At 45.8% G+C, this 14,526-nt stretch overlaps 1 protein-coding gene across 1 annotated transcript in view; it reads right to left on the bottom strand.

Annotated features, from left to right (window-relative positions):
• LOC141096002 (polycystin-1-like protein 2) overlaps positions 1 to 14,526 on the bottom strand; it is a 117,335-nt gene that overhangs the window by 24,530 nt on the left and 78,279 nt on the right. Inside the window, exons 21-34 of the mRNA XM_073582337.1 lie at positions 14,335 to 14,480; positions 12,361 to 12,540; positions 11,668 to 11,793; positions 11,383 to 11,538; positions 10,814 to 10,938; positions 10,104 to 10,230; positions 9,144 to 9,275; positions 8,574 to 8,799; positions 7,727 to 7,917; positions 7,415 to 7,645; positions 7,205 to 7,306; positions 3,527 to 3,705; positions 2,990 to 3,136; positions 946 to 1,145 (exon numbers count right to left, since the gene is read on the bottom strand). Coding sequence (XP_073438438.1) covers positions 946 to 1,145; positions 2,990 to 3,136; positions 3,527 to 3,705; positions 7,205 to 7,306; positions 7,415 to 7,645; positions 7,727 to 7,917; positions 8,574 to 8,799; positions 9,144 to 9,275; positions 10,104 to 10,230; positions 10,814 to 10,938; positions 11,383 to 11,538; positions 11,668 to 11,793; positions 12,361 to 12,540; positions 14,335 to 14,480 — 2,268 coding nt within the window. The remainder of the gene's footprint in view (positions 1 to 945; positions 1,146 to 2,989; positions 3,137 to 3,526; positions 3,706 to 7,204; positions 7,307 to 7,414; positions 7,646 to 7,726; positions 7,918 to 8,573; positions 8,800 to 9,143; positions 9,276 to 10,103; positions 10,231 to 10,813; positions 10,939 to 11,382; positions 11,539 to 11,667; positions 11,794 to 12,360; positions 12,541 to 14,334; positions 14,481 to 14,526) is intronic.

Below are 14,526 nucleotides of genomic sequence, written 5' to 3'. Positions count from 1 at the left end.
ATAAACTCGGCTTGTCGATTTGCAATGGCTTTTTCCTACTCTAGATGTTATTTTTGTGCCATATTTCTCTCTGTTTCCAAATACTGTTGTAACGCTCAAGGGATAGACTAAGTCCGAGAGTGGACCCTCTGGGTCACGGATCTGGAGCCCCTGGGTCGAGCGCGCCAGGTGATGACCGACCCCTATACAGGGATCGTTAGGGGCAAAACCACAGAGGACAGAACCGCGACAGCCGGTACCAGGAGGGACGGCTCAAGGACAGCAACCAGAAGGAGGCTAGGTCACAGGACAGAGACAGGAGTGCCTGAGCAGGTTATAGGAAGCGGGGAACACCCAGGCGGCAGAGGCAAGTAGGGAGAGCAGGAATAGCCACGGGGACAGGAGGAATGCAACGAAGGAGACGCCAGGGAGGGTGAGGGTGGCGATAGGCTGGAGGAGAGGAAAAACAAGGGAGAAGGAGAATGAGGGAGGAGGGCAGGACAACCCGGGAGCTGACAGGAGAAAGCAGGAGAATTCACTGGAGTAACTATAGAGGCTAGAGAGGCCCGGAAGGCGTGGGTTAACACAACAATCCTCAGGCGTCCTCTCAACAGTGAGGACGCCTGAAATACCTTAGGAACCGGAAGGAAGATGACAAGCGCCGCCCTCAACGCCGCCCGCCACCAGCAGAAGAGGAAGCGCTGGCGCGCGCCCGCGGCCTAAGGAAGGGGCGCAGGAGCGCCGCAGTGCTGGAGGCAGGACGGGAGTGCGTGCTGCGGCGGAGACGCCGGTAAGAGGAGGCGGCGGCGGGCGCCGCTGCAGAAGGCGTGGCCGCTGATGTTACAACTGTGTAACACACTAGAAGCACAGTGCCAAAAATACTAAATATATATTTTAGTAGTTCCAGAGAAACAGAGCTAATGTTAGAAATGAGATCTGTAGTCATACACTGTATAATGTCATTACCTAAGTCCATCTTCTGTTCTGCTGGGTCTGTGGGCACCCCCCAAAACATAATACTGGTCAGCATGGTGCACAGAAGCAGGGAGAAGCAGCAGGAGACTCTCTGCACTCGAGTGAAAGGGCTCCTGGGGGAGCGACTGAATACAGAGTACCAGATGTGCCCATCCCGGAAACCCTTGGACGTCTTCATGAAGAATAGATTACTGAAAACAAAGCATAAGGGATTATATATAGATGTATTGGACAGTTTTATTTCATGTGGGATTTTTTTTTTCTAGATCTGATCATGTAAAGCCTCCGTTCTTCTAAAAGTATTCTACTGTGTGCGCTCAGGCAGGAGCTGTGCACTCCTGTCTCCTGAGCTGTGCACTCATGTCTCCTGAGCTGTGCACATTCCTGTCTCCTGAGCTGTGCATTCCTGTCTCCTGAGCTGTGCACACTCCTGTCTCCTGAGCTGTGCGCACTCCTGTCTCGTGAGCTGTGCACTCCTGTCTCCTGAGCTGTGCACTCCTGTCTCCTGAGCCGTGGGCACTCCTGTCTTCTGAGCGGTGGGCACTCCTGTCTCCTGAGCTGGGTACTCCTGTCTCCTGAGCTGTGCACTCCTGTCTCCTGAGCTGTGCACTCCTGTCTCCTGAGCCGTGGGCACTCCTATCTCCTGAGCCGTGGGCACTCCTATCTCCTGAGCCGTGGGAACTCCAGTCTCCTGAGCTGTGCACTCCTGTCTCCTGAGCCGTGGGCACTCCTGTCTCCTGAGCGGTGGGCACTCCTGTCTCCTGAGCTGGGTACTCCTGTCTCCTGAGCTGTGCACACTCCTGTCTCCTGAGCTGTGCACACTCCTGTCTCCTGAGCTGTGCACACTCCTGTCTCCTGAGCTGTGCACACTCCTGTCTCCTGAGCTGTGCACTGCTGTCGCCAGAGCTGTGCACACTCCTGTCTGATGAGCTGTGCACTTCTGTCTCCTGAGCTGTGCACACTCCTGTCTCGTGAGCTGTGCGCACTCCTGTCTCGTGAGCTGTGCACACTCCTATCTCCTGAGCTGTGCACTCCTGTCTCCTGAGCTGTGCAGTCCTGAATCCTGAGCCATGGGCACTGCTGTCTCCTGAGCTGGGTACTCCTGTCTCCTGAGCCGTAGGCACTCCTGTCTCCTGAGCCGTAGGCACTCCTGTCTCCTGAGCTGTGCACTCATGTCTCCTGAGCTGTGCACACTCCTGTCTCCTGAGCTGTGCACTCCTGTCTCCTGAGCTATGCACACTCCTGTCTGATGAGCTGTGCACTTCTGTCTCCTGAGCTGTGCACACTCCTGTCTCCTGAGCTATGCACACTCCTGTCTCCTGAGCTGTGCGCACTCCTGTCTCCTGAGCTGTGCGCACTCCTGTTTCGTGAGCTGTGCACACTCCTGTCTCATGAGCTGTGCACCCTCCTGTCTCCTGAGCTGTGCACCCTCCTGTCTCCTGAGCTGTGCACTCCTGACTCCTGAGCCATGGGCACTCCTGTCTCCTGAGCGGTGGGCACTCCTGTCTCCCGAGCTGTGCACTCCTGTCTCCTGAGCCGTGGGCACTCCTGTCTCCTGAGCCGTGGGCACTCCTGTCTCCTGAGCCGTGGGTACTCCTGTCTCCTGAGCTGTGCACAATCCTGTCTCCTGAGCTGTGCGCAATCCTGTCTCCTGACCGGTGCGCAATCCTGTCTCCTGACCGGTGCGCACTCCTGTCTCCTGAGCTGTGCGCACTCCTGTCTCCTGAGCTGTGCGCACGCCGGTCTCCTGAGCTCTGCACACTCCTATCTCCTGAGCTGCGCACACTTCTGTCTCACGAGCTGCGCACACTCCTTTCTCCTGAGCCACACACACTCCTGTCTCCTGAGCAGCACACACTCCTGTCTCCTGAGCTGTGCACACTCCTGTCTCCTAAGCTGTGCACTTCTAAGAAGTGTTTTGAGTGATCGGTTGAGGTCTATGGACCCGGACCCTCATCAATCTGCTCAGACTTAAAGTGTCTAAAACATATTTAAACATTTCCCAAAAATATTAATTTTTTGGATTAGATGTTACCTAAACTGTTTCATATCCTCCTCTGTGGCGACACTGAACTCCTTATCCAACACACAATCTCCAACCTCAATGGAAAGCCAGGAATTACACAGGAAGCACCACCGCTGATCCATCTCCACGTCATGTACCAACACTCTGTTCACATACCTGTAAGAACAAAGATGATGTAGATGTATGCTCAGCTGAACCACACATGCATGTGAAGTCGGAAGGTGCATGGCCAGCCTTTATGTCATCAGTCATCTCTAAGGCTGCCAATAAACTAAAGCCGTAGGCTGGACACGGCCATTCTACTCAACTGTACAGTTTCCTTAAATGCTCAGCAGAATGTGAATGGAGACAAGGGAATAAGTTGCTGTCAGACAACTAAGACAGCAACCTATCTCCTGCAAAACAGATCAGGCATACTGATATCCAACATACTTGATCCTTCTTTCACCTAACACCTGCTGTCACCACCCACATACTAAATAGTCAGCAAGACCCACAGTAATTATCTAATGTGTATAGGAACCTATATGCAAAGCTCATTCTTACCATGAAGGCTTATCTCCAGAGTTGTCATGCCAAAGTCTTACACGCTGCACTTCTCCAAGAGGCAATAAAGTTGTCATCAAGAAAACATCAGAGCCTCCACGTTCAAAAACAACTCCATCTGGATCACACAAGTGATGGGGTTCACTCTCTCCATCAGAGCCAAAGAGTGTTAACGTGACCTACGGGACAGAGTTACCATTGACTACAAGTAATGAAGAGTCTGGAACCAAATCAATTTAAAAGGATTTTCTATTTTTTTTTTAAACAAACTCTTCTTTACTGCCCCCTCCCCAGGTCCAGCGCTGTTCTCCACTGTTGGTCCTGGTGTCTGTAATTGTCTGCAGCGTTGACGTCACATTGACAGCACTGCAGACAATAACTGAGATCAGCAGCTCTTAACGGCTTGTGCCGTCAACTTGGACATATGCCGCAGATCTCACTTATTGACTGTTGATGTGACGTTAGTGCTGTAGACAATAACAGACACAGGGAACAGTGGTAGAGACTTAGAGTTGGACCTGGGGAGAGAGAGTAAAGACCAGTTTGTTCACAGCAAACTTCAGGAACTGGATTCTTTGCACAGAATTTTTTTAAATTGTTCATTTACTTCCTACGTGCAAAGGTAATAAACTTTCTAACTATTCTTCATTAAAAAAAAATTCTAGTATTTTGCGACTGTAAAGTGTCTGTGAGTCCTTTATCTAGCTAAATGCTTGGCAAAAATGTTACAAATCCATCAGAGCTCCTGGCTCCTGACCGCTCTCTCTGTTCTCACCTGCCTCCTATCAATGTAATAAGAGGTATCATGAAGGAGAAGGTTGTACACATATCTTCAGAGGAGAGGGGAGACAGTATCTCAGGAAGGGCAGAGAAAACAGGTGATAAAAAAGTAGGAAACCGCATGAAATGAAAATAGGTGCAGTATAGAAGCTGTGCTGAGCGTTAGTGAAGATGGCAACAACCTAGATGCACATAGACTGTACATCCAGTCTATATTACTGGGAGAGAAACAGAGCTCACATTCAGCCTATATTACTGGGAGAGACACAGAGCTCACCTTCAGCCTATATTACTGGGAGAGACACAGAGCTCACCTTCAGCCTATATTACTGGGAGAGACACAGAGCTCACCTTCAGCCTATATTACTGGGAGAGACACAGAGCTCACCTTCAGCCTATATTACTGGGAAACATGCAAAACAGAAGCCGCGGAGACACCATCACATGTTTCTCAACGCAAGCAATGACCAGCCAGGTCTTTGCCCGGGAAGGAACAACCACGGGAAGGGCAGTCTCCAATGAAGGAAACCACCTATGCCAAAACATGGTATCCATCCACATACAGCTGTTTCGGGGTATTGCCCCTCATCAGTGTGGAGTAGGAAACTGGCTGGTAGGAGCAATGCCTAGTAAAAAGACTATGAAAAGGAGGATGAATGAACTCATGGAGATCAACATCCGACACTGCGGAGACACCATCACGTGTTTCTCAACGCAGTGATTCTAGAGCACTGCCCCCATCCCTTATGGGAAATATGTAAAACATGCAAAACAGAAGCCGCGGAGACACCATCACATGTTTCTCAACGCAAGCAATGACCAGCCAGGTCTTTGCCCGGGAAGGAACAACCACGGGAAGGGCAGTCTCCAATGAAGGAAACCACCTATGCCAAAACATGGTATCCATCCACATACAGCTGTTTCGGGGTATTGCCCCTCATCAGTGTGGAGTAGGAAACTGGATGGTAGGAGCAATGCCTAGTAAAAAGATTTGTCATCAAGAAAACATCAGAGCCTCCACGTTCAAAAACAACTCCATCTGGACCACACAAGTGATGGGGTTCACTCTCTCCATCAGAGCCAAAGAGTGTTAACGTGACCTACGGGACAGAGTTACCATTGACTACAAGTAATGAAGAGTCTGGAACCAAATCAATTTAAAAGGATTTTCTATTTTTAAAGAAAAGAGGTATCATGAAGGAGAAGGTTGTACACAGATCTTCAGAGGAGAGGGGAGACAGTATCTCAGGAAGGGCAGAGAAAACAGGTGATAGAAAAGTAGGAAACCGCATGAAATGAAAATAGGTGCAGTATAGAAGCTGTGCTGAGCGTTAGTGAAGATGGCAACAACCTAGATGCACATAGACTGTACATCCAGTCTATATTACTGGGAGAGAAACAGAGCTCACATTCAGCCTATATTACTGGGAGAGACACAGAGCTCACCTTCAGCCTATATTACTGGGAGAGACACAGAGCTCACCTTCAGCCTATATTACTGGGAGAGACACAGAGCTCACCTTCAGCCTATATTACTGGGAGAGATACAGATCTCACATCCAGCCTATATTACTGGGAGAGAAACAGAGCTCACATTCAGCCTATATTACTGGGAGAGACACAGAGCACACCTTCAGCCTATATTACTGGGAGAGCTACAGATCTCATATCCAGCCTATATTACTGGGAGAGAAACAGAGCTCACATTCAGCCTATATTACTGGGAGAGACACAGAGCTCACCTTCTGCCTATAATACTGGAAGAGACACAGAGCCCACCTTCAGCCTATATTACTGGGAGAGACACAGAGCTCACCTTCAGCCTATATTACTGTGAGAGAGTTAGATCTCACATTTAGTCTACATTACTGGGAGAGAAACAGAGCTCACATTCAGCCTATATTACTGGGAGAGATACAGATCTCACATCCAGCCTATATTACTGGGAGAGATATAGATCTCACATTTAGTCTACATTACTAGGAGAGACACAGATCTCACACCAGACTATATTACTGGGAGAGAACATATATCACATTCAGCCTACATTACTGGGAGAGACACAGATCTCACACCAGACTATATTACTGGGAGAGAACATATATCACATTCAGCCTACATTACTGGGAGAGAAACAGAGCTCACACTCAGCCTATATTACTGGGAGAGACACAGATCTCACATTCAGCCTATATTACTGAAAGAAATACAGAGCTCACACTCAGCCTATATTACTAGAAGAGATACAAATCTCACATTCAGCCTATACTACTGGAAGAGACAAATCTCACATTCAGCCTATATTACTGTGAGATATACAGATCTCACACCAGCCTATATTACTGGGAGAGATACAGATCTCACATTCAGCCTATATTACTGGGAGAGATACAGATCTCACAATCAGCATATATAACTGGGAGAGATACAGATCTCACATTCAGCCTATATTACTAGGAGATAGACAGATCTCACAATCAGCAAATATAACTGGGAGAGATACAGATCTCACATTCAGCCTACATTACTAGGAGAGAGACAGATCTCACATTCAGCCTATATTACAGGGAGATATACAGATCTCAAATTCAGCCTATATTACTGGGAGAGAGACATATCTCACATCCAGCCTATATTACTGGGAGAGACACAGATATCCATGCAGCCTACATTACTGGGAGAGACATAGAGCTCACATCCAGTCTATATTACTGGGAGAGACACTAATCTCACATTCAGCCTACATCACTGGGAGAGATACAGATCTCCCATTCAGCCTATATTACTGGGAGAGATACAGATTTCACATTCAGCCTATATTACGCTTTCTTTTCATGTCAAATGCTTCCATATCCTTAAATGACTGGGTTAAGAGGATCCAGTGTCCTTCTTACAGACCTTAGATGAGGTTGCAGCTCCTCTTCGATGGCCAGTAAATACAGTCACCAGATACCGATATTGGGCCAATGGGTCATTATCCTCCAGAGCTATGATCTTCACCTGGTTCAGAACAGCATGGATGTTCTTTATTAGAATTATCTCCAGATTTGGAGGTTCACCAGCCCACATACCCTTTACTAGATGATATTAGTTCTTACAGCTACTGACCTTGGCATTATCCTGGATATCTTTTCTCCTAGCCCAAATCAACACCAGCACATAGATAAGAGCGATGCACCCAACGGTGGTCACCACCACGGGGTTGTCCACAAAAGTAGCAAAAAGCTCGATTGTTCTGCTCACATCCACTGCATTAGGCATGACGATAAAGGAGCTTCCAAAGAAGGTCAGATGGGTGCAAAGACACTGGATGCTATGGGGATTAGTCTTAGGGCCGACCTAAAACAATTACCCCATGTTATTTATTTTTCCCAAACTTATTTGACTAATATCTCATCTCCATCAATTATATCTACTTACACGACAGCCGGTGTTATTCCATTCCAGACTGGTCTCGTCCCAGAACACACACTGGGTAGCGAAGCAGGCGACCGATACTGATACAGAAGGTAGAGTGAGGACATCTTCCTCCACCGCCGCCCTTACAGTCAGGTAGTAGCTGCCTACCCCATAAAGCTCCTCGGGGTTTATCACCCAGGTGTACACTTTATCTTGGGGAGAAATGTCACAATGGTTAGTAATGGCGGGATCGTGCTCCGTGCATTGTTTGCCAGTAGATTTGACATTTTGATTGCTTTATATTGCATTTTTGGGGGCGACCCCCCCCAAATATTACAATTTTGACATTTTGTACTTTTTTAATTTTTGTATTTAAATCATTTAAGTTTTTGCTAGATTGGATTTACACGTGCACCCGTAATCACGTCAGGGTGCACAAAGGGGTTCAAGTGCCCAAACACTTAGAGAAAGAGCAGCCATTTCTGGGGTACTGACCACCTTCCCCCCAACCATATCTGTCAGCACTACTGCAGCTTAATGCTCGTGTACCTCAAACTTTAACAAGACCGCCAACTTTCACAGGTACTGGATTTCTCATGGATGATTTGGGCTGCACTCACTACAGGTGACAGCGATGACATCACTACTACAGCAAATGTGACCACTGCAGCCAATCGCTGGGCCAATGTAGATGACCGCTGAATCCAGTGATTGGCTGAAGCGGTCAGTTGTAAAATCGCCACTAACCCCTCTAAACAAAACAGAGACCTGGTGAGCGTGAGTGCTTTTAGAAGAGAAAAAACAGACATTCCTAGCCAACCCCTTTAAATATGAGAGGCTTTTATCACACCTTCCCTTTAAATCCTACCTCCGGGATACTGTACATTCGGGAGCCGGGTGCTGATATCATAGTTGGTCTCATTGGGATGATATTCATACCCCAGGTACAATATCAAAGACACGTCCTCACTGGGCTCCAAATGGATGACGAGCGGATAATGGGGCGACGTTACATTCACCAGGAGGGCTGATACATTCGCCAGGGACAGCGTGCTCTTCTCGCCGTCCGCCATTGGATCCCTGGGTAATACGATCTGGGAAGCGGGGGGGGGGGGAGAGAGCTTTAATAAGCTATATTACATTTGCAAAATTAAGAGGGCCTCAGGGAACATGGACGTAAGCTGGAGCCCCCCAAACGCTGCGCCAACCCTACCAAGTATCTCTCCAGTCTACAGTCTGGGGGAATGCATGAGTTGCGACTGTTGAACAGGCATGAGACATGCAGCCGCTGCGGGGACTCAAACATATTTTTCGAGCACGCCACAGACACTCGGTTAGGACCGCAGCATGCTGAGAAAACACCTTAGCCCAGCACGTTAGCTCATCACTATTAACAATAAGAAATGACTAAAGAAGAGAACCGTTAACCGTTCTTCACCTCTATGTATTCAGCGAGGTCCTTTACAGGGATAACAGATCCATTTGTGCTGGTCAGGCTCAGTCCCCCTATGGTTCCACCGACGTCAATGCTGCTACTGGGGGAGAACGGATTCACTGCAAAGCTTACCATCTGGAACAGAAAGGGAATGATAAAACATGGAAAGCTAGAAATCACTTTGTCTTCATTTCAATAAAGATCTGCATGCAAGTGACTTTCAAACCCCAGGTTTTCCCAATCAACTTGCCGCCTTCAGCTGCAGCAACATTAACACATACTCACTCATACGGAGTAGAGATGATGGCAGTGAACATATGGAGTACATCATCATCTGTACTCCAGTGCAGTATCTCACTAACACTGCGGAAAAGCAACAACAGGAGATTGTTCTTATAAGCACCACATTGAAAGAAGAGCTGACCCCTTCACTGCCATCATCTGTACTCCAAATGAGTACCATCCTGATATCAATGCTGCTGATGGCAGCAAATAGACTGGGGATTATTCAGGGTTTGGAAGTCACTTAGATGGAATTTTTTTTTACATGAATGAAGACAAATCATCAAAAAAAATAATGCTAAAAAATAAATAAAAGTTTAGTACATGACATGTCGTGTGAATATGTCTCTACGAAATCTGCAGTAAAACTGTTTGATAACTCTATGCGCGGACATTATGTACAAAATTAAATGCACATTCCAACACTCTGACAAGTTTTTGACAAGTTGTCAATTCTTGCTTTACCTTAACATTCCCCTAGATGGCGACAGATCTATACAGTAATAACTTAGAAAAGTTAGAAAAACTTGGAAAACTTTGAGCATGGCCACTGAAATGAGACTGAAATGAGACGGTTATGCTCTCAATTCAAATTGAGAATGAGCTGCCTTGACATTTCCAAGACATGGCTTTTCTACACTTTACAGACATGTTGGGTGTGTTTTGCTAAGTTACACTTGCCCGAAGATCCAGAGCTTCACCGTCGCCCATTGGGAGGTTCAGAGAGGACAGTGATGGAAGGGTGAACGCTGCAGTGCTAGAATCTGGAATATTCACTGATGCTCTCTCCACCTGGTCAGACTGTAGCCTGTTAATAAAATACAGAACAGAATATCCAATTTTTCCATTTTGCAAAACAGGGTGGAAAATGTTCGTCATACATATAGTGTGAACAGGGTCTAAGGAATATGAACACCTTTGTGGGGCATTAATTTTTGAAATTCAATATAAAATATTTGCACCATTTGGCTTTTTACAAGCTCCCTGTTTCGATTAACCTTGCTGGCTGCAGAAAGAGATAACTGAGAAGTTGTCAGTGAGTTTGTTCTGACTTATGATAAGCATGTGGTTGTGTGGTAATAAGTTAGTACAGAGGAGCTCAGAAAAAAATACAGATAAAATAGTTATAAACTCCATGTGCAGAGTCTATAAAAGAAATCCAACTGAAAAAATTTTTTTGCCCAAATTACATGCATTTATTTACAAAAAAAAATGAACTCCTGAAGTTATCCATATCCTTTAAATACTGAAAATAAAGAACATAATTGAGCTTTTTAAAAAAATGTGTAGCATTTCTTACTTGGATGAAAGGTATTTTATTTAAAGCAGCTCTCCTTTTCTTTATTCCTAGTGATTTATTTGCACCTTGGGCTGGAAATAAAACACCCTACCTATTGATATACATGGTGGCAGCTGGAGCCGTCAGTATCATGGGTTCATTGTCCGGCAGTTTCCCCACCAGTAATGCGCTCTGCAGATTTTCTACAGCATTGAGTAAATGGAGCGACATTGTACTCTAAAGAAATAAGGGATGCGGTGAGTGTGCACATTAATGATGCGTAAGTCATTAATAAAAACATGCAATCAGATGTAATAATATGCAAAAATTAAGTAAAAATTATCATGAAAGTTCAACCCCACCAATGATTTCATAGGATTTTTTATCCCAGAGTAAACGTTCGGAAAGCAGAGGATACTTACTATGTGTAATACACACACTGTTATGATTCAGCTTCGCCTGGTGTTTGAGTTATCGTCCGTCACGGAACTACAAGAATGCAATTTGTAGAAGTGCAGTCTACAGCCAACTAGTTTCTCATCCGCTGACACTCAGTGATGACCTTCTGATCCAGCCAACAGAGCCGAATCCTAACAGTGTGCGTATTACACATTGCAAGTATTCATCTCATCGGATGTTATGGCCACGCTGTCCCACCTTCAGTACTGATGGCGGGCTTACCCTGCTGCTCGATGAACCGTTCTGTGCACCGGCCTCCAGCACGTTGCTCATGGCACTAAACAGATAGTTTGCAGTCGTTTCCTTTGTCGGATCCTGTTCGTTGCTTATGGTCAGCAAGGACTGGCTGACGTCTCTCAGCACGCTGATGGCTTCCACCTTGAATAAAATGATACAAAAGCAGTATGGACTGTCACACTTCTGGTGCCAGGTAATATACCAGCAGATGAGATGGCTTCTGATGGAAGGAGGCTTGATGCCTTTTCTTCTACCTAGAATATGTCTCACCTGAGCCGACGAGGACAGCTCCTCGCTTCTCATCGTGATGTCTTTCAGCACCTCGGACATCTCAAGAGCTGTGTGCAGTGTGGTCACGTTAACAGCAGAGAGCGCCGTTATCATCACTTCACGTAACTATGGTGGTGGAGAAGATATCACAATTTCATTAGATGATCAAGGCTTAAAATGGTTCTATCATCAGGAGAACACAGCTCTCCTGCCTCCTGCTTGACGCTCATGATGTTTTACAGCTCCCCTGCCTCCTGCTTGCCGCTCCTGATGATTGACAGCTCCCATGCCTTCTGCTTGCCACTCCTTATCTTGTCAGCTCCCCTGCCTTCTGCTTGCCGCTCATGATGATTAACAGCTCCCCTGCCTCCTGCTTGCCTCTCCTGATCTTTGACAGCTCCCCTACCTCCTGCCTGCTGTTCCTGATGATTGACAGTTCTTACTAGTAGCATGCCTGCACTGATGATCCAAACTGAGGGCTGTCCAATGATGCAAAGAAAAGCAACACTGGAGTAAAGCAGGGGCACTGTGGCTAGTTGGATTCAGCCAGTTCCAAAGCTGCTAAGCTAAGATCAGAATCTTAGGAAAACAGTTTTTCATTGGCTGAGCAGCTTCATGCAGCCTTACATCACCTAGCACAATGCTGAGTGTCAGATGGAGTGGTGTAAAGCAGGCATTTGTAGGCAAGCAAACCTCTTTTTTGTTGTCCGCCTGCAGTGATACATTGTGGTTTTCCCCCTGGACCTCTCGGTTGAGGACAGAGGACACAGATTTGTACAGCTGAATCAGTGAGCTGCTGTCTCTCCCCTCCATCGTTGACCTCTCAGAAAGGAGCGATGCCAGGCTGTCAGTGCTCGTCTTGTCATATCTGACCTGGAAAAAGAAGGGCATCTGATAACGAGCGCTGGGTCCATAGACAATAGGAAGGCAGCCAAGCATGATCGGCTATTTACATCCTTTGTAATTTCCCCTTCCCGCACCGCACCAGTGATTAGTCAGTGATACCATCATCTAATCTGTGTTCTGCATTGATATCTCTGCTTGTAGTCATGAAACATTGACCCCAAAAATCTGTCCTGGTCACGTGACAATCACACGGGGACTTGATAGAAGCGCTGATAACTGCCCACGGGTGGATTATAATATGGGTGGTTTGGGGTGGTGAGCTGCCCAAAGGATCATACTCATTGATTTATTGATTGATTGATTTTTTTAACTGTTCCATTCCTGGCACCGCTGGATTCATATTTAGGGAATATTTCCACCACACAAATACAAGATGGGATTTTATGCTGCTGATTTTCATGCTGAAAATCCGCTGCGCAATATTTCACAACAGAGAAAATCCGCAGAGCAAACCGATCAGCCAATGTCAATTTCTGCTGATGGTTTATTGACGCCAGTCCCTCTAAATCGTGGTAAAATACTCCATTTTTGACTGTGAATTTGACAAATCCACAATGTTTTTCAGTGATTTTGCAGTTTGCAGTATCCCTGACAATGAGCTGTAATTACACCAAATAATGTGAATATTCTTTGTGGAAGTGGCACTGCTGACTACAAATACACACAGTGGGGGCAAAGGAACTATGCAAACCTCACAGGGCCCATAATAAAAAAACAGTCTGCATCACATGACCAGGACAGGCTGTAAGCCACTGGAAGTAAATCATGACCGTTTCTATTAAATGAAAGCAAGCAGAGATCTAAAAACAACAACAATAAAGCACATGAGGGATTCAGTCAGAAAGTATATCGGAACATTGTATAATATTTTCAGTGAACAAGGAATAAATTATATTAACCCTTTAAAATGTGTTGAAACTGTCAACTAAAAATAAAAAAAAATGCAATTTACTTGCAGATATAGGGTTAATTCGCAGGTAATTAGCGTTTGTCAGAAGTGCGGCTACAGGGAGAAATTACGTTCTATTCTCCCTGTAACCCCTTGCTTCCACCACTCACTTTACTGTGAGCATGCTATAATCATTCACAGGCACTTTGATTGACAGTCTGCTGGGCGTCGTACATGTGCATTGTGTGTGCAATGTGTGTGCGCGCAGTGTGTGTGTGTGTGTGTGTGTAGTGTATGTGTGTAGTGTGTGCAGTGTGTATGTGTAGTGTGTGTGTGTGTGTGTGTGTGTGGATCAGGCTGACAATCAAAGAGCAGGGGAGTGATTACAGCGTGCGCACTGTGTAGTGAGCGGTGATTGTTCACAGCTTCCTCCACCACCCCAATGACTGGAAGCTGCAGGGAGAATAAAACCTCACTTTCTCCCTGCAGGTATGCTTCCAATTAGACAGTTGCACAAGCGTAAAATGGTGCTTACGTACAGGTTAGCACCATGTTTGCGGGTAAGTTGGCATCTTTTTAACTGACAAGTTCCCTTTCATTATATATATATATATATATATATATATATATATGTATACATACACAGTATGTATATATATATATATATATATATATATGTCTAAATGATGTAGGTGGAAGAAGCTTTTACTCCCTTTATGAAAGCCACACTGAACTTTCATCCCTGGACTTTTACTTTTCATCCGATGCAGGTGGATTGGGTGGAGAATACATTTCGCCAATTAGTGATTTTGAAAGTAAAAAATAAAATTAGTAATAAAAGAAAAATTCAATTAAATTGTTTATTATTTCACCTTTGCCTTCACTGTGGTACTGACTGAATCACCAAAGTTATTTGTGACAGTCACAGTGATGTTTAATACAAAGTCGTATTCTTCTTCTCCGAGAGGTAAATATACATTTGGAAGTTCTGGGTTTGGACCACAGTAGAGCTGAGATTCTGGAACACAAAACATGTGACGCTTTTTGACTATTTCAAATTTTTG

Source organism: Dendrobates tinctorius, unplaced genomic scaffold (genome assembly GCF_039654945.1).
Source record: "Dendrobates tinctorius isolate UK_male_01 unplaced genomic scaffold, ASM3965494v1 ptg000009l, whole genome shotgun sequence".
NCBI lineage: Eukaryota > Metazoa > Chordata > Amphibia > Anura > Dendrobatidae > Dendrobates > Dendrobates tinctorius.
The sequence above is the reverse complement of the archived record's forward strand: the minus strand, read 5'-3'. Positions and strand labels throughout refer to the sequence as shown.